The 20,434-nt window shown below is 42.9% G+C and overlaps 1 protein-coding gene across 2 annotated transcripts in view; it reads left to right on the forward strand.

The window, feature by feature from the left end:
* Nucleotides 1-20,434, forward strand: part of thada (THADA armadillo repeat containing) — a 110,207-nt gene that overhangs the window by 39,569 nt on the left and 50,204 nt on the right. For both annotated transcript variants that reach the window (XM_080448830.1, XM_080448831.1), the window contains exons 27-28: nt 5,251-5,340; nt 11,177-11,308. In XM_080448830.1, coding sequence (XP_080304956.1) covers nt 5,251-5,340; nt 11,177-11,308 — 222 coding nt within the window. The remainder of the gene's footprint in view (nt 1-5,250; nt 5,341-11,176; nt 11,309-20,434) is intronic.

Genomic DNA, 20,434 nt, shown 5'->3' on the forward strand with positions numbered 1-20,434 from the left:
CCCGACTGCAGGAGCTCCTGTCTGTTTCGCTTTAGTTAAGCTGAGTGGTGTGACCAAGGTCTCCACTCTCTGAACACTCACACTCTCACAGGCAGGCCGATTACATTCAGATGGTGTGTATCCCGTCTGCACACTTTTGTGCATATCGTTGGGTGGAAACCATGTCCAAAACCGTCCCTTTTTATTATTATAGAAATAAAATAGTGAAAATATCTGATCTACAACCTCACAAAGCGGCGGCGCGTTGTGAGCTTGTAGATCTGCTATTTTCACTACTTTTGTGTGACATTCTTGTATGATGACGTAAGGCATTAATTTACAAAAAATATATAATATGGAGATACAAGGTTTCCACCCAACAGCGATGATATGTAGTATATGTGTGCATATACTGTAAGTGTGTATAAGAGGGGAGATTAACCTGTACACTTTGTGTGTGTGTGCGTTTGTACGTGCATGTGCCATAAAGAAGAGAATGCAAGTATAAGTTAACGCACATTAAGCCTATGACTTACAACTTGTGAATTGACCCTGTGTGTGTGTGTGTGTGTGTGTGTGTGTGTGTGTGTGTGTGTGTGTGTGTGTGTGTGTGTGTGTGTGTGTGTGTGTGTGTGTGTGTGTGTGTGTGTGTGTGTGTGTGTGTGTGTGTGTGTGTGTGTGTGTGTGTGTGTGTGTGTGTGTGTGTGTGTTGTGTGTCTGGTCTGTATTATTACTGTGATTATTTGGTTGAATGTTCTGGCCACAGTAAATGTGTCGTGACAGCTTGTCCGCTCCAATGTCTGACTGTGTGTGTGTTTGTGTTTTAAGGCTCTCTAGGTCCACTAGGGGTGAAGTGTATCTACCCCTGTGAGCCAGTATACACACACATAAACTCACGAACACACAGGGAAATGAAATGCAGATTATGCAGATAACACGCACAACACACAAACTGACAAACTTGTATTAATCCACTGGTGTATTTATGTGTTGCATGCTTTTTGGTGCTCTGTTTGTGTGTCTGTGTCTTGGCATTAAGAGTGTTGTTTGCTTGTGTACTGTGTGAGTCTCCCAGTGAGCCAAGACCCTGGCTCCCCTCTCCATGACTCCATGTTGCTGTTATGAATAAACTTTAGCTCCAAACAAAAGAGAAACGGAGGAGGGAGAGGAGTCTGCATTCCAGGCAAAGCCTCCAGCTTTGCTTCAACCCTTGTTTCAGCTCTTCATGCTTTGCCCCAGAACCCTGCTGTCCATATGTAAAGGCCCACACCAAGATGACTTGACAGGACTAACTCAGTAATTCTACAAACCTTTTCATTTCAAGGACCCCCATAACTCTGAGAGTGTACAAATGGACCTGTAAGGGTCCATTGGTTCCATTTGTACACTCTCAGAGTTACAGATCTGCAAGGGTCCCAGAAAGTCCCTGGACCCCACTTTAATGGGTCATGTGCCTTGCTCAGGGGCCCTGGGACCATTAAGGCCCCTAGTACACACCAAACTGACATCAGGCCGTCTGTGAGCGTCTTTGGCCAACAATCATCCCTCTTTGTGGTGTGCCCAAGGCCGTTCACCGGTAGTCAGCCATTAGAAGGTTCTGATCACCCAACGACAGCATCATGTTAAAAGTCGGAAAGGTAGAGCTCTCTGTCCTGCTGTTCAGCCTGAGCAAAGGTGGTAATAACCTTATTTATTCACATAAGGATAAGGATAATTCCTTTTAACAGGTCGTTCATGAAAGTCCTTGCGGTCTTGTTTCCAATGAGAACCTGTGAGCAATTGGGGTTAAGAGTCTTGCTCAGGGACAAATTTCATATCATCGGCACATATGCTGGGATAGCCTGGAATCGAACCTGGGGCAACCAGGGCCAGCTGGTTCCCTAGGCGGGCTCACTAACCACTCAGCTATGGCCGCCCCTACATATTGTCCTAGTGTAAAGAAAGTTAATTCCTCTCCATTGGCTGACCCTGTGGTCTGAGGGTTTTTGAAGCAACTTCTTCCCCATTAACCCCGACATCAAAGTTTTGGCCATGTCATTACAAGCAACCTTACATTTTTAAAACGTGTTTCAAAAAACTTATTGTAGATATTTTCAGACAAAGTATATACAGTAAGGCTTAATTGGATAAACTTGAGGGGTCACCAAATGCATAGCGATCCGATCAGCTAGTCCAGTGGTTCTTAACTGTGCCCCAACCGTGGGGACCTTTAAGACCGAGGTATACAAGTGTAGGAAGTGGGAAATGGTGCGTACGCCTGCTTCTCAGTTTGTGTGTGGAGAGGAGAGATGTACGGAAAGATAACTTGACAGTAAAGTGTTGATTTAAACCCCAAGTTAAGAATATTGTGCTTTGAGAAGAGCACACACACAAGGCAGTTAGGGCCACCTCACACACACCTCCTGCTCTCATCCCTTCGTGACCTCTCCTTCGCCCCACCTAATCTGCTCTGACGCGACCCCTGACCTTTCACCTCCACAGAGGCCTATCACAGGAGAGTCTTGTCAGACCGAGGAACTCTCATTAGAGAGAGTGGAGGAGGGTCGGGTGCACACACGTGCACACATACCACAGACCCCCTGCCTACGCATTTACCTCTTCGTACACACACAGTAACATCCTCAGTGTTAATTTAACTCTGAGCGGGTACACATTACGGGTCCATTTGGTTCCATTTGTACACTCGTAGTTACAAATGGATAACTTAAATCTGCAAATCTCCCCCACGTCAATGCAAGACCTCACAGACGCTCAGGTGAAGTTTGTGGTCTGGTCATAGTAGAAATGTAATATTGAATAATCGTATCATTCACAGCCCTCTTACAACTATACATTTATGTATAAAAACATTTCTGTGGCTCCACTAAATACTTTTTTATTTATTTAATAAGCTGAGCAAAACCTTACTTTAATACTGTATACAATTGTTTTTATACATTTTATAAAATAAAAACCTTATCTTCTGAGAAAAATCATGAAGGACTTTTATTTTTAAGATCTTTGTTTATCAATTATTTGGTGTCAATAGGATGTACTTGTCACTGTTGGATGTGTTTGTGGTCGATCGCTTGGATTTCCTTTTCTTTCCCCTTTAAATTCTGGCAACACGAGTTGCCAGGTTCTGGAAGAAACAAGCAACCAGTGTTAAATCGTTCGCCATTGACGGCAGCCTCGCAGATAGTTTCAACGCATGTTTGACTATCATGAGACTCTACTATGAATACTAGTAGTGAAAAAAACAACTTTGCGTCGGTTATAATAGACGAATTTCCCTTAGCCACGCGCTCCCATTATGACAACGGAGGGGGTTTAAAAAATGACGACAGGGGAATATATGAAAAAAAAGAACGCTACTTTTCACATCGGTAGGTGAGTAACGAGACATCAAAGATAACACTTAATTTGTCCGGAATTCTCCTTTAACTGACAATAGAATCAAAGTGCTTGACTTAAACATAAAAGTATATCAAAGTCCTCGACTTAAAATCAAGTTTCTTGTAACTTGTAGACCTAAACCTAACTCAAGTCTTTTCCTCTCACTCAAAGTGAATGAAGTCACATTCTCATGTGACTTCATTCACATGTTTCGTGGGCATATTGTGTGTATCATGTTTGTACGTGGGTTAAACTTGCGGCATCTCTCTCTCTCCGTCTCGTGAATGAGCGAGCATACAAGGTCACAGTTTAAAGGTGAGGGATGTGGGTGCTGAGGATGTGATGGACAGGTAACAGGCGTTTAGGGTGGGTGGGGCAGAGTAAGAACACAGGGCTTTGTCCAAGCCCAATCTTAAGTGTTAATTTAACTTGTGAGTGTGCAAATGGAACCAAAGGTACCCTAATAATTTGTATTTAAATTGTATTTAACTTTGAGCATGTGTACACACAATTTTTATATTGTTGCACACACACTAGTCCACAGGACCGCATCTCTCCCAGTCTACAGCATGCTGTCCCTTTCGTACTGTCGTATACACACACAGTTATATACACACATAACCATCGATATGCACACTGAACAAAAACATACTCTGTAAAATCTTGGCAGAGTTTACGTTCCATTTTTATACAATTAAATTAACACTCACGATTTTGCTGTGTATAGGCATACAACCATACACACACACACAAGCACTCACAGGAACGCGCCTGTGTGTGTACACACACACACACACACACACACACACACACACACACACACACACACACACACACACACACACACACACTCTCACTTGCCTTGTTACCATGACGGCGCCTGAAACTAACTCAGACCAGGCCTGGAGTCCATTCTTGTGTGTGTGTGTGACTGTATGTGTGTGCACTTATACGTGCACACTTTCGCCTGTCGCAACAGAACTAATAGCGTCATGACTGAAGCAGCCTGCGATTCTCTCCAGCAGCCTTACTGTCATGTGTTTGGCAGGCTCAGACCTCTTCCCTTCAGGAAGGCCTCGATTTAGACGGCCAGGGTTAAATAAAGACTTTTACGGGGCCCCTTGGCTGAGCGCGGGGCGTAGCATTTGGAGTTAGACCGCCGACGCTAAATAAAGTTTGTCATTTTATGGACGGACGCGTGTAAATACGTAAGCGCAAACACACGTGACAGTATTTACTGTGTCTTGGTGCCCGGCGCGCACACACAGTGAATATGCGCGTTCGTTCACACACCCACACGCACGCGCCACAAACATAAATATTCACAAAGTGGTTGTTTATTTCCACACACTGGAGCGTAAACAAACGCTGACCCCCTGCTTCGGCCCGGAATAGCACGGAATGGTTTGGTATGGATTAGTTGGAGGCAGCACATCGAGATGTTCCCCCCTTCATCCAGAGCAGAGCTTCACCGCAACACTGATTTAGATTAGAACACTAGTAGTTCTCAGTGTGGGATACAGGGACCCGCGGGGGTCCTTAAGGGGCGTCTCCAGCTAAATGATTGGTAGTTAGGAACCAAATGGACCCCTACCCTGTGGAATTGGAATTAGTTTTTGTATACTCTGAGTTAAATTAACACTGAGGATTTTACGGTGTAGATTGGGGTCCCAGAGATAAAAAATCATATCAAATTGGGGGTCCGTGGCTTTCATGGTCTCTTGAGGTCAAATCAGAGTTTGTAGCATTGCCAATGGTTAGTAGTTCTTCTAGCATAGCTCATATTGTGCTGGACATCAGCATTTCATTTCAAATCTACTTTTTGCTAACATAGTCAACCGCTCTCTCTCTGACTCTCTCTACCCCTCCCCCTCTCTCTCTCTCTCTCTCTAATAGGATGACAGGTCGAGAGTTCTTCACTCGTTTTCCAGCACTTTATCCGTTCCTCCTGAGTCAGCTAGAGGAGGCTGCTGCCACAGTGGACAGGTGAGGTGTTCATCAGTACGCACGCAAACACACACACAATTCGTGGCACCTGACATCGTTTTCTCACCCTTTTCTGATTGCACAAGAAACACATAGGCACACACACACACACACACACACACACACACACACCCCTAGTGTAGCCACTGCCATCCCATCACGTTCTCACCCTCTGCTAACGCTGCACGGCATTTTAATTGAATCCAGTCGCGACAGCTTCGTTAGGCTCGTTAAGCTCGTTATGTGTCTGTACTGATGAACCATTTCCTGGAGCGACGTGGAAGGAGAGATACAGAGAGGAACAATAGAGAGAGAGAGGCGGGTGCAACGGGTTCATACTGTAAAAAAAATCACAAAAAAAGAACTGCCAGTTCAATTCACCAAAAGCCAGGTCGTGTAAGAGCTAACCATATTACCCCTAGGAGCCATCTGACTCATTGCATTTGTCACTTGCTTGGTCAAGTGAAAATCTCCCTCCACCTGTGGCTTTTGTTTCTTTAACTTTAGGTATGAATAAGATTTTAAGACTTAATGCCTGATTAAATAGCTTGTTAAGGTGGGTATGTTTTACAGTGCGCAACAGAGTCTACGCTGTTTACACACACTCATGCATGCACAAACACACGCACATGCACACACACACACACACACATTCTCTCTCTCTCTCCATTTCTCCCTCTCTCTCTCTCTCTCTCTCTCACTGGTACCCACTTACACACTTGGACTTCATTGGGCTTATCTCTTATCAACATGGTCCCGGGTCCCCTATTAAAAGCTTTTGGCTCGTACAATAGCTCCCCAGTCACTCTTATCTTAATATGGATCAAATTAATTGAGTGCACTCTCAGACCAGCTCTTTTCACATTCCCCACACTCCATCTGACCCTCCTTTAAAACATTAGCCACGTTCCCACGGAACCAGATCTGCGCTCCGCTGACTTCCCAGAGAGAGGGCATCATGCCAGCCAGATGTAACAGCACACAGCAGTCATGACAGTTGACAAGCGGTTGTTTGTGATTGTTGCGTACAAACCCCCTTGAGACTACTGTCTCCCAGTCTGTTGCACTGTCTATTACACTATTGATCTATAGCAGGGGTCGTCAATATTTTTCAGGCCAAAGACTCCCATAGCTGAGAGAGAGATGATGAAGCGCTACATATTTTTGAAAATTGTGTTGCAGTTTTGTAATCTTTGTCCCACTGCTTTGTTTTGTTTTTTGCTTTTTCTTTGGAGCCTAAGGGGAAAGGGGGGAGGGGGGGGGGTTGTATGTGTGTTTATGTAGTCTTATATGTTATATCAACGCGATCTCTTTTTTGTATAAAATGCTATACATTTGTACGTGTATATACGTGTATGTAACATAAAAACTGTAAAATAAAGTTGTAAAAAATAATAATAATAATAATTTAATAGATGTCTTCAGACTTGTTTGACAGCACTATCATCAGTGTTGTATAAACTCATGCTTTATACACGTTATCTTTTCTATTAATATGTTGGATTCATCTTAACTCATTGAGTGCCCAAATTATTAATATCTATTTCTGGCCATTACGATTTTAATTTCAATTTTTTTTCAAAGTAAAAAAAAGTGCTTAGGAAGCGAGATACAGCCTTTTTTTGTTATAAGTTAAACAAGGAGTGGATGGAGCTGCAAATCTTCAGATAATGATATCTTGGGTTACAAAAAATATATATATATATATTTTTATTTTTTTGGATTTTTTTTCTATTTTTTTCAAAAACATGTGAAACACGTTAATGGCACGTTGCACCATAGCGCTAAAACACGTGAAACACGTTAATGGCACTCAATGAGTTAACACATTGATTGCCTAGATCGAGTTAATTTGTTTTTCAAATCCATCGTTCTTTGGAATTTTCATTGTTTAATCTGTGATCGCGCTGTTCTGTTTATTTTTCCACTTACGTCACACTCACCCGGAGCCGGATGCATAACGCAGATTCCATTTCCGGGTCACATTTTTTTCCCCGGTCATTTTCGGCCAGAATAGGGAAAAACACGGTCTTTCACACGGTATAAAAAACGAACAGAGAGCTCCACTTCTATTTTCTTTTGTCTGGGTGACTAACAGTCGGCGATCGGCGATTGTCAAAAACGTCACATCCGGTTATGACGTATTTGACTGTTTGAGCCTGTTTGGAGGGGGTGAGTGAGTCAGCGAGTCATCGAGGTGTCAATTTGCTGGTCGATCCTCGTATGTGTTTATAACCGCAGCCAGAGAAACTTAAATGAAATTAAATAACAAAATAACAACAAAAAGAAACACGCAAATCGCTGGCAAGGGGGTGAGTACATTATGAATAAACTCTGGTAGTCAATGTGTTAATGTGTATGTCCACTTAAACCCTCAATACTTAGGAAACTTGGCCTTGGGCTCTGTACTTGGCCTTCTCTTTATTCCCTCTTGAGCAAACCTCTTTGCCGGAAATAGACGATCTACAAGCTCCACAACGCGTCGCGTGAGTGCCCAGGGAGAAAATCTTAGGGAGACTTTAACATAATATAATATAGATTGGGTGAGCCAAGGGTCAAAACCGGTGACCTTCAGATTCCCGGACGGCCTCCCTACCCACTCAGCTACGGCCCTCATCCGTCTGTCTAGCTCTCTCTCTCTCTGTCTCCATCCACAGCCCGTCGTATGCTAGTAATTCCCTGCTTCTCTTCTCCTCTCTTTCTCTCTGTCCTCCCTTTTAGTCTCTGTCCCTGTGGTGCATTTGTGACATCACATCCTGCCCGGCTCACCCCACACTGTGCATGACTGAACTGGGACACTAAACACATTAGACCAGCTCCTAATTAGCCCGCTATTACATTTCCCATCTCACCCATCGCACGGCTGTCCCAGTGGACTGCGGTCGTATGTGTACTGTACATGCGCGCGCACGCACGCGTGCGTGTGTGTGTGTAGATGAATGGAATAATGAAAAGCACAAGTTGTTTTCGCAGGGGGTCTGTTCTCTGTCTGTGCTTGCTATGAGAATCGCATGACTATGGAAGAGCCCCGGAGCATGTTCTGCTCTTCTAACATACACATCATTCACACACAGTACGATTCGTCTTTTTGTCTTTTTCCTCACAATTTATTCATTATGCCAATTCCCCATGCATTCTGGTCCTACAGTTTGTCCTAGGGCAGTAGTTCTCAACCTTTTCTGGATCAGGGCCCACTTGGACATCTCGAAAGCTTTCCCACCCATCTGACCACACACATTTTCAGCGCATGTTATGATGAATCAATCAATTGTGTTCCGGCTTGGATCAATGGAACTGACGTAGTACACTTAACTTCCTATTTAGCAGTATTTCAATGAAAACTCGGTAGTGTTTTGCCAATTATTTGGGAGCCCACTTGCATTATCCTCACGGCCCACCAATGGTTGAGGATCACTGTATAGGGTGAGCACTAAGCACAGACAACCACGTGTCTCCTCTGATGCGTGTGATGTCAGGGCCACTTCTTTTCCCCTGACAGTGAGGAGTTTCACGGGGAGGACTTAATGCGTGCTGAGGAACATTCTATTCCTCCTAGTCCCACACCCCACTGAACAAGCTCCTTGACCAACCTGTAGGGGTTGCAATCTCTATTGCTACTGCAAGCAATAGAGATCGCCCTCCCCACTCGGCTTCCCACCCGTAGAACACAGACAATTGTGTTGCTATGGATGCCCAGCCAAGCCGGATGCACCGTGGAGGATTCCTTCTCCTGCTCTCCATGGTGGTGGCAAAGAAAATAACCCCTGCGCCACCCGAGTGCCGCGCCCACCAATCAGCAGTATTAACACATTGACTGCCATTGACGTCTATAGACTTTGGTGTTTTCAGTGATTACGATTACGATTTCCGCAACCTGTGAGTCATTCTAGGACTCCTGAAGAAGAATACACCCGGAAATCACGTGATCTAAAATAATTCCAGCCCGCTCTGACTAACGTTATCAGATTTATAAAAATATGCTTTTCTCTGATGTCTTTTCCCAGATTGCGTTTTTGGTAAAAAAATAACAAGCTATATTCAACTGCCGATAACTAAAGAACGGAAGATCGCGGTTTCTGAATGACAGAAGAGAACCTCGTCCCCCCCCCCCAGACATCTGGTGTTTACATCTTCTTTGAAAAAAAAATGTCTGTGGGTCTCGGAAAATTTGTAAAAACGCTGGCAGTGGCGGATGAATCAATTAATTAACTCCCGGCAGTGAATGTGTTAATAGGCATGAACCTAATGATCCATTTGGATACATTTATTCACTCTTACAAAGTTACAAATGGAACAATTTACAAAGAGGATTTTACTGTGTACGTGTTGTCACATATACATACGGTATAGACCAATTACCACCTTTTCGAAGTCTGTCTCCATTTCTCTCTTTCTCTCTCTCCCATCTCATCCTCCTCCAATCCACCCTTCCTTCCCTCCCTCCGTCATTGGGAGTGTGTTGGAGTGACACTGCCAAGCATAAAACTGTGAAACCGCTGGCAAAGACAGACAGTTTCCATTCTGAGTCAGTCGGCGAGGGAGTCGGCCGGTGGAGTTGATGTTCAGCTGAAGGGAAGAAGGGGAAAAAAAAAACGAGGAGGAGTGCTAAGCTCAGATGAAGGACAGATGAGGGGATGACTAGATGGGAGTGTGGGTGGTTTAGGATGTGAATGGTGTGTCACCCCTGCAAGAATCTAGGGCCTATTATGTTTTATTGTGGAAAGAATGTATTTTTGCGTGTGTGTGTATATACTAATGTGTGTAGGACATTTTTTCCTGTATCTGGGGTCCATTATTTCCCAGCTCAAACTCTGCTGTGTGTCCATGATGTGACCTGTATTAGATCTTTTGTAGATGCCATTCAAGAATATACACCGTCGTGAAAATAGCCGATCTACAAGCTCACTACTTGATGTGAGCTTGTTGCTCGCTGTTCTCGTACAACAAAGTAGATGGGGCCTAATTGTTTAAACCATTAAGACCGGGAAGGCATCTGTGTCATTTTAGATTTATTTTGCTATTAAAAAAATTGCATATATACAAGCTCATAGGGCGGCACCGAGTGCCACGCTATGACCTTGTAGATCTGCAATTTTTTGAAAAATCTTGAAAATCTGTGCAAATCTTTGAATACATATACTTTTAAAGCGAACATTTTTAACCCAAATCTTTGCTTCTTGGGGTCCCTGGAACGAAATATTTTGAGATCGGGGTCGGCGGCCAAATACATATCATTTTGGGTGGTCCTTGACATGAAAAAGTTTGAGCACCACTGATATTTAGCGACATAAGTTTTTCAGAAACCTGTTAGGATTTAGAAGACATTTGTAGATGCGTTCCCGGATTGAATGGGTTAACTTGAGCTGCGTTTGTTGAGCTCACAACTTTATGACATAGTTTCAGACTCTTTTGTCTTCTTACACACTACAACGGTACGTGGTTGATGGGTAGAACACTAATCAAATGGGGTCATCATCGCATGATACTGTTGCCTGCATTCTCTCTGCCAGCTCACGTGAGCAGAAGTCAATAGCTGCATTGACATACAAGTGGCTCCACTTTCTATGCAACTACGTACATATTATATGCTTTGTTATTTCCGCCAGGCCGGAAGACTGGCAGGCAGAGATTATGTTTTCACCTCTTGTTTGTGTGTGTGTGCGTCTGTCTGTCTGTCTGCATTGCTAATATCAGAAACTGCTGGACTGACCCCCCCCCCCTATATTCCTGTCAGTTGACCTGTCAAAAAAGCTCAGAATTCTTCTTTCTTCTGTCTGTCTGTCTGTCTGTCTGTGTGTCTGTGTGTGTGTGTGTGTGTGTGTGTGTGTGTGTGTAGTGACAGTGGTCAGGTGAAGCTTCATCCCAGTCTGTTTCTTCTACTGCTGGTACTGGGTAAACTATATCCGTCTCCTATGGATGGATCAACCTCTCCTCTGGGACTGGCTCCGTTCCTGCCCTTCATAATTAGGTGAGTGGTAGGCACACACACACACACACACACACACACACACACACACACACACACACACACACACACACACACACACACACACACACACACACACACACACACACACACACACACACAATCTACTGTGGGTTCTTTTTACATTTTTGTATTCATCAAAAATGAATATGAAATATTTACTCAAATCTGTCAGTATAGTGTATGTTCACTAGTTGCCTTGATTGAAACTTGTATTCAGTCTGTTTGATTCCAGGATTGCGCTCGAAATACACTCTGCTCTGATTTCAGAGTGCTCCATAGATCGCCATCTGATATCTGTTCATTTACGAGTGGTCAGAGATACTCTTTCATGTTGCCATTTTCATCTTTTAAAACTCATTCATGTGTAAACATGAATCCTTATAACCCGTTAAACGTAGATGTAGCAGTTTGAATACTGTTTAGAGCAGAGGTTCCCAACTTCCAGTCCCCAGACCGGTGCTGGGCCGTGAGAAGGCGGGCGGGAATTCAGATCTACATGCTTGAGCTTGTGACCGTGTAGATCTGCATGACAGGGTCGTACACCAAAGTATAAAATAGGGCCTGAGTGGTTAAATCGTGTTGTGTTAATTGACAAAGTGATTCATTCATTCAGGATCCCAAGGTCCTGTGTTGGGAAACGGTACTCTTGTAGTGTGAGAATATGTCTGCAACCTCAGTCTGTTACAGTAAATGAGAATGTACTGTGCCTTGTTTGAGTTATAGGTCAAGATAAACAATATGCATGGAGCACTCTATCAAGTCAAGTGGGGTCACACACCTGCTCCGCTGGCCATCGTAAACATCCTCCAAATGCCTGTTCTTCTGAACTAGACCTTTTTTATTCCAGGAATAGAAGCATTTACTATCACCCAGACAAAACACCTGTAGTCTAAGCAGCAGCTGTGTGCGTGTGTGTGTGTGTGTGTGTGTGTGTGTGTGTGTGTGTGTGTGTGTTTCGTTACACAGGTGTCTGTGTGTGATTTATTTGAATATGTTGTAGTCTATGTTATTGTCTTTGTTCTTCCCACTCCTCACATTCCAATGTATCCATCTTGATGCATACAAATGGCTCATAAAGTTGAACTTGATCTTTGTGTGTGTGTGTTTTTAGGGCTGCACGATTAATTGTATGAAAAAAGATCTATGCCACTCATTTCTAAATGACGATGATTCTGTTGACGTCACACTGCTTTCACGTGTTGACTTGTATCTTCTCTTCAATCCCAGTTGCAATGTCAATCATACTTAAACCACTTACAGAAAAACACGCTATTTAATATTTATCGAACATTTACGTCATGCAACTCCGTTTGTTTTCTCTAATCTCGATTTCTCATTTACAGAGCGCAGTCACATGGCACATGTTGGCAGAGGCAGAAACATAGATTAGCATTTGCCTACTCGGGGGTACTCGGAGCTTATGAGAGTGTATTACAGGAAGTTTTCAAGCTAAATAAATGAGCGACACTGAGGAAAATCCCTGTGGTGAGGGCAAGAGTGATTTGCTTAAACTGAAAAAAGGAGCGCATTCCAATGTGTGGAACTTTTCGGGTTTCAACCTGAGTCATAATTTGCAGACGGTGCTTTGGCATAATCGCAGCGCCACACGGTAACACAATAAATCTCTACAGCCACGTCAAACGTCACCATAAAATTCAATATGATTTAGCAATGGGCAAAACAAATCGCATCCAAAAATCCCTGCTGCCACACGACACAAACCTCAACAACGCAAGCAGCTACAGTGCATCACCGTATTCCACCAAGCTCCCAAAGGCACAAAGACATTGCAGAAGCCATCACCTATCATTTGGATAAAGATATGGCACCAATCAACATCATTCAAAATGAGAGGTTTAAGAAAAGGGCTACTATGCCCTCTTGCAACTCGAGTAGCATTCCCTGCTCTATGCACTCCGTGTTGTTTTGATTGACATTAGAGACGGAACTGAATGAAGCATAATTTGTACTCATCGTATGACTGTCGCTTGGTGAAGTTCACAAATGTAATTTGTTGCATCGCTCTATTTTGGCTTGCAACACTGTTGTAGGATGAACTATTAATCAGGCTTAAAACTCAACATGTTGATAGGCTGATACTCTTGGCCAACTGTAGGCTGTCTAAAAATTACTGGATGCTAAGGTTATTTTCAATATGACTTATTCTAAAGCTGTAACTTAACTTTACATTATGTGTTTTTTTATGTTCAGCAGCATTTAAGTTTATCTGTGTTCTAAAATAAGAGAGGATGGATTATCTTACAAGAGACTTTAGTTGATATTGTTACAGTATGTTTAAGTCTAGCACTTTGATTATGTTGTCAGTTTAAATCTGTCTATACAGCAAGCATATCAGATGTGTTTTTTACTCGCATCTACAGGTGCAATAAATGTTTTAGTTTTTGAACAAATAAGAATCGTGTGAGAGAATGATGATCTCAATTCTTAGTGCAATATCAAGTCAAAACACCTGATTAGCCTAAGCATTTGCGTCTATATGTGTTTGTTTGTGTGATGTCATATCTGGGCATTTGTGTGTTGTCTGTTGGTGTTCTCAGCAGTCGTCATTTTCTGGGTACTGCCAAGTCTTTGTTGTGGTGTGCTGCGGGGGAGCTGGGCAGGCCAATGGGAAACTACAGTTTGCAAACACACATTTTTCACATTGCTGAGATGGAGAAACACGCAAATATTATTGGAACTCCACTGCACCTGCAAGCGTCCTGCAAATAGCCATGCATGGCTTTCTACGCACGCGCACACACACACACACACACACACACACACACACACACACACACACACACACACACACACACACACACACACACACACACACACACACACACACACACACACACACACACACACACACACACACACACACACACAGTCTTGTTGTGTTTTCCTCCTCTGTTTGGTGGGAAATGTCTTTGGACGATGTGTGATGCCTTTGAATTGTAATTAAAACATATTAAATGGTGTTTATGTATGTAGAGCACATTCTTCATCCAAATCACTTTGGTATTTGTAACTAGGGCTCCAACCATCGATTAATTTCATAATGATTATTCTATTGATTACTTTTTCGATTAATAAAAAATGTAGAATCTGGTTTTCAAATTTTTTATTTGTCATTCAAAGATAGTGAAAATAGCCAATCTATGCTTGTAGATCATCTATTTTCACTATTTCTTACCTTTTTAAAAAACGTATTTGAAAAACCTACAAGGACATGCCCAACATAGGGATAGATTTTTAACTGATTCTTTTTATTAACTTTTTTTATTTTTTTATAATCAATTCAATCGATTAGTGTTGCACCCCTGCAAATAACATTTAAACGGGAAGAGGGTTAGGGTTTGTTGGTGCCCATGAAGTTGCTAGCTTGCAACTTCTTGGGCACCAACAAAAACATGCATGTGCACGAATATGCATTACACACATACACATGATTAACTTTTTTTTTTAAAGAAAAATTGAACAAAGTGTGAGTGGAGTGTGTTCCTATACCAGCACCCTCCACCAACCAGGAGTGGGGTGTTTTGTTCCCTGTTCCCAACTGATTTGAGCTGACATATGTGTACGCGCTCGCTCTCCCCAGCTGCATGCTGGCCTCCTAACAAACCTGTCTCCCAATCATTGACACAAAAAGATGATCCACACAGATGCAGGGATCTGGAGAGAATAGGGTATATTTAGATTATAATATCGTAAACACAACACAGAATGACTGGAAGTGGCGCTAAATGGATCCTGGTGGGCTACATGACTAAGATAGAAGTTGCAACTATCGTCAGTTAAAGCTGTAATCGTTGATGTTTTTTTTTTTTTTTTTAATACAGCGTTATTTTAATCATTCTGTATGGTAGAGTATGTTAATACAATATAACAATTGTGTGATATAACTGCTCTTTGAGAAATGTACGTCCTTTGGTCAGGTAGGACCAAGTAGTGGACTACTACTGTCTGACAAGTGGTAGTGCATGAAGCTCAAAGCGTAACATCTCCCCTGCCCAAACAGGCTTTCCGTCTTTGCTCAGCAGTAGAAATGATGGCGCCGGAGACCCGGGTTTGAATTCCCTGTGGGACATAAATCTTGGGGATTGCAGCTTTAAAGCTCTCATAACTTTAAGTTCAGAGGGTTATTTTATGTCGACTTTGGAAGCTGATCCTTTATGAGTCATTTTCATAAACACGGAGCTGGGGAAAAGCATTTAAGACTCCAACCTGAAGTTATTGCTAGTAAGTTGGCCTTTGTGGTGAATATCAGGTATTCCTCTCTCGCTTGGCCCGGCTGCTCGAATGGCTGGCTGTTACTTGTCAAAGGAGGTATGCAGCGCACGCATCCACTCTCCAAATGAAGCCCACATGTCAGGGAGGTTAAATATAGCCCCCCGACTCTTGACTGCCTGCCTGGGTTCCAGCCTTGGTGCTGTCTACCCACCCAGCTACCCCCTCCCCTCCCCCCCATCGCTCTCCCTCTCCCGCTGACACATGTGGCCGTGTCTGGGGAGGCCAATGGCTGTCACCCTCCTCTAGGGCTGTCACGATTACACATTTTAAGTTGACAATTAACTCATTAACCGCCAGAGTGAAACATCGTCTATAGCCGACCTTGCCAGCGATTCACTAACCTTTGAAAAATCATAGCATATTATTCTTCTCAAAGATCCATCCACCGATCGCTTTAAAATACGTATCCGAGTCTCGTAGAATCGGGGGGGGGGGGGGGATGCGTGCCGTCACGATAATCTGTTCCATAGTTATTGGCAGTTGAATGTAGGTTGTTTTCGCCAAAAAGCAACAGAAAGCTGAGAAAAAGGCAATTTCCAAATCCATTAGAATGGGAGTGAATGTGACATTTTGTTTTGCAATCACGTGATTTCCTGCTTCACTGGGAGTCACATGGTGACTCATAGGTTAACGAAGAGCGCCATCTAGCGTAAAAACTGAAAACACACACCATGCGTCAAAATACGTCATTGGCGGTGTGGGCTTTGGATCGACATACGTCAAAACAGTTCATTGTTAATTGTCATACAAATAATTGCGATTAACGATTTAATTGTGTATTTGGCATTGAACATTGGAAACATATGAATACAATTTTAATTTCTGTTTGGTTTTTAGGCTTCATAATAACAAATTGCATAGGTATATGACAAATAACTTAAAAATACAAAGAAATTACTGACACATTTATAATAATTTTATACTTTCCAAAAATAGCCGTGACGTGTTGTAAGCTTGTAGATCTGCTATTTCTGCTATTTTTGGAAAGTGTTTGAAAATGTATAAATATTTCTTAAACATGGAAACGATTAGGACGATTATCTCAAATAATTGTGATTAGGTGATTATGTAATAATTGTGACAGGCCTCCCCGCCTCCCCACCGCTTCCTCAACCTCCTTCGTCTTGACTCCTTGCCGCTGACCCATCACCTATGGCAGCCTGTGGGCCTTGAGGATACATGTAAGTGAGCCCCCAAATAATTAGCAAAAAAAAATCATTTTAATGATAAAATAACATTAATACAAAAACAAATGAATGGAAAAAAAAAAAATTATATTTATTATTTAAAACCATCGTGATACCGATAAATAGGAACTTAAAGTATAGTTAGTTCCATTGATCCAAGCCGGATACACAATTGATTGATTGTTCGTTAACATAAACATGCACACGGCCCACCCATCTGACCACTTGATCAGATGGGTGCGGGTGCCGCGCTATGAGCTTGTAGATCTGCTATTTTTGAAAAATCTTAAATTTGTTCAAATCTATGAATATATATATTTTGAAAGGGAACATTTTTGACTCAAATGTTTGCTTCTGGGTGTCCCTGGAACAACATATTTTGAGATGGGGGTCCGCGGCCAAATATATATAATTTTGGGGTTCCTTGACATGAAATAGTTTGAGAACGGCTGATTTAGCAACATAACGTTTTTTTTTCTTCAGGAAACTGTTATGATTTAGAATTTGTAGAATCGGCCTCAGGTCTTAATGGGTTAACTCCTCTGTGCTTTGACAAGACTGAGCATCACTGGTGATCCACCTGTTCCCTATAGCCACCCTCCTCTCCCTCCGGTCCTCTAATCGTCTCCCTGTCCTCGGCGCCCTCTGATCTGTTCGCATTTCTTCCACAGACTTGCCTCTGTATGCGTCAGACCTTCGTGGGTGATGATGAGGAAGGGGGGGATGACTAGACAACATTTGTTATGTTTGGTGATGGCCGATGATTCTCTGGAACTGGCGGTTTCACTTGTTCTCTCTCCCGTGTTGGCAGCGCCTCAGACTGCTGTGATAGTGATTTATCTCTGGTCTTATCCACACCCCTCCATCTCTCTCCATGCCTCACTCCATCCATTACTTTACCCGGCCTGTGTAAGGGCTGGACATTTTGGGAGATGTTTTGATACCAATAGTGCCTCTAACTATAAATAAATAAATAGCTTTTCTCAAAGTATATATATTTTTTAAACAAAACAATAATTATCCTGCCCCAATTCGGAGAACACGCAATGTTCTACTTTCTCTTTCTGAACTATAATTCTATCCATTGAAGATTGGTAAGGGGTCAAGGTCATTACTCAAAATTACATACTGTAGTGTCCACTAGAACTCCAAAACGGATGGACACATGTTTACTATTATCAGCAAATAGGAAGTCGTGGTCTTTCATTTGGCAACATGACCTTTGACCTTAGGCTGTTTTAAGAGGTCAGACTCACGGTCACCGTTGTTTTCCCCCCCGAAGTGTATCGATGGTCAGAAAAGGCGGCGCTTTTCTGTTTTTTGTTGTTTTTAAAGTTGTTGTCCCTGGCACCACTTGGTTGATTTGGTTTATTTATGTATTGGACCAAAAGTACATATGTCAAAATAGCCACAACATATCCGTGCCATCTGCTTTGCTTTGTTTGTCACACACTGATAATTTAACTCTGAGAGGGTACAATTATAACATTTGTACACTCTCTGAGTTACAAATGGATAAATGTAGAGGATAAATGAACACAGAAGATTGTAGTGGTGGTCCTCTACATACCTACATTCTTTTTTTTTATTTCTTTTTTTCCTCTTTTAAATGTATTTTGGGCGTTTTTTATACCTTATTTCAGATAGCTTCGTGCAGATAGACAGGAAAACAAGGGCAGAGACGGAGAGGGAGGAGAGGTATTTGAGACAGTTTGTGGGACGCATTCAAACCTCAGTCCTCGCCATCAGAGGAGTTGTCTGAGCCACCAGGCACCTCATATACCTCTCTTTCTTGACTGCTTTTACAACTTCTAAAAAAAGAAAGCACATTTAGAAATTTGATATAGTTGATCATTTTCATGTGATTTTGGTCCCGTGACAGAATAACTTGTGAGAATTCAGTGCCTTGTTGGTTTTCCATAGTTTGATCCATTAAAACAGACATACAGTATATGACCAGTAGCTATTGCTTTTGTGATAGCCAGCCATCTCTTGGCTTGGTATGTATCAGCTGTAACTCTGTTGCTCATTTGCTAGCTGCTCCATTCCTCAGAGCTGGCTTGTTCAAGCTAACACACTACAGAGGGGAAACTGGGCCTTCCATGCCTCTGAAATGAGACCCAGACTTCAGACGCACGCACGCACGCACGCACGCACGCACGCACGCACGCACGCACGCACGCACGCACGCACGCACGCACGCACACAACCCTCACCACCCTCACCACCCCTCCCCCCCCCCATAAGTCACCCGCCTGGCTCCTGACCCCATGGGGACAGCAAGGGACAGCCCTCTTTCTAAAATTACACCCTTCCAAACTGTCATTTCCTCCGCAAAGCCTTTTAATGAGACAAATTAGCACTGATAGTTAACATATGGGGCCCAAATGGAGCTGAGGGGAGTGGGGATGGGGGGTGGACATGGAATTGGTCATTAGAGGTGTGATTGCGTGTGCATGAATTCCATGTATGCACACATGCAGCAAGCTCGGAATGCTAACTGTTGTCTCTTTTTGATACAGGGCCTTTGTCTTTGTGTCTCCTCTGTCCATCTGTCGGTCTGGTTGTCAGTCTGGTTTTCTGTCTGTATGTCTGTTCCAGAGGTATGTCCACAGCAGGTGGAAGAGCATTTGTTGACAGTTGACTTTAGACTTGTTGGTCCAAACAGCCCTCTCTTTGTCCAAGTTCCTGTTTGTTTTAGCTCTCTCCCCCTCATTCACTCTCTTTGAATTGTTTCTTTCACTCTTTCTTTTGCTCTTTCACCCTTTCACTTTCTTTCTTTTGTTCTTTCTTTCTTCGCTTGCCCTTTCTTTCTTTCACTCTTACTCTCTCGTTCACTTTGGCTCGTTCTTTCTTTCACTCCTTTGCCTTCTTTCGCTCTCGCTCATCCACACCAGACACACACTGTTACAGTTTAGTCATTGCATTTCAATAATTCATTTGGAAAATATAATTTAAGGAGTAAACAAACACAGTATAAAATACACAAAATAAAGTCTCTGAACTTTGCGGTAATCATTGTATTGTTCTGTGACACATCATCCTGCCCATCTGTTACTCCAAGCAGGTTTCCAAAATCTAAGAATAATTTTCTTTTAGCACTTGATACCCCAGGTCCCTCACATACACAAACACACACCACTCTGTTTTAGCATGCTGTAGAGAACATGGCGTGCACACAAAAATACAACCAAACATGTATGCGTGTCTGCGTGTTTGAACGTGGGCATGTACGTGCATCTGTGTGTGTGTGTGTCCTGTGTATGTGTGTATCTGTATCTCTTTAAACACATCATCGCTCCTCCTTGCCAGAGCATGGTGCTCATCTCCACATTCCGTTCCGGTGATGGATGGACGATCCCCTCTCCTTGTTCTGGAAGCTCCTGCAGGATTTTCCACCGTGCAGCCAATCTGCACAAGGACGCCTGTTTGGCCAGGCTGTGTGTAAAACACCCAGTCCTGGTGTCGTCACGGGCCCCGCAAACGGCATACATGCACATGTGCACCGACACAGATTGTAAAATCCTGAGTGTTCATTTAACTCGGAGAGCGTACAAATTGAACTGGTCTGGCCTTGTTGAGGACTGAAGATTTGACTCTGCCTTGCCACGCCGTTCTGCAAATA

The sequence above is a fragment of the Gymnoscopelus braueri genome, assembly GCF_963280865.1.
Source record: "Gymnoscopelus braueri genome assembly, chromosome: 14".
Taxonomy (NCBI): Eukaryota; Metazoa; Chordata; class Actinopteri; order Myctophiformes; family Myctophidae; genus Gymnoscopelus; species Gymnoscopelus braueri.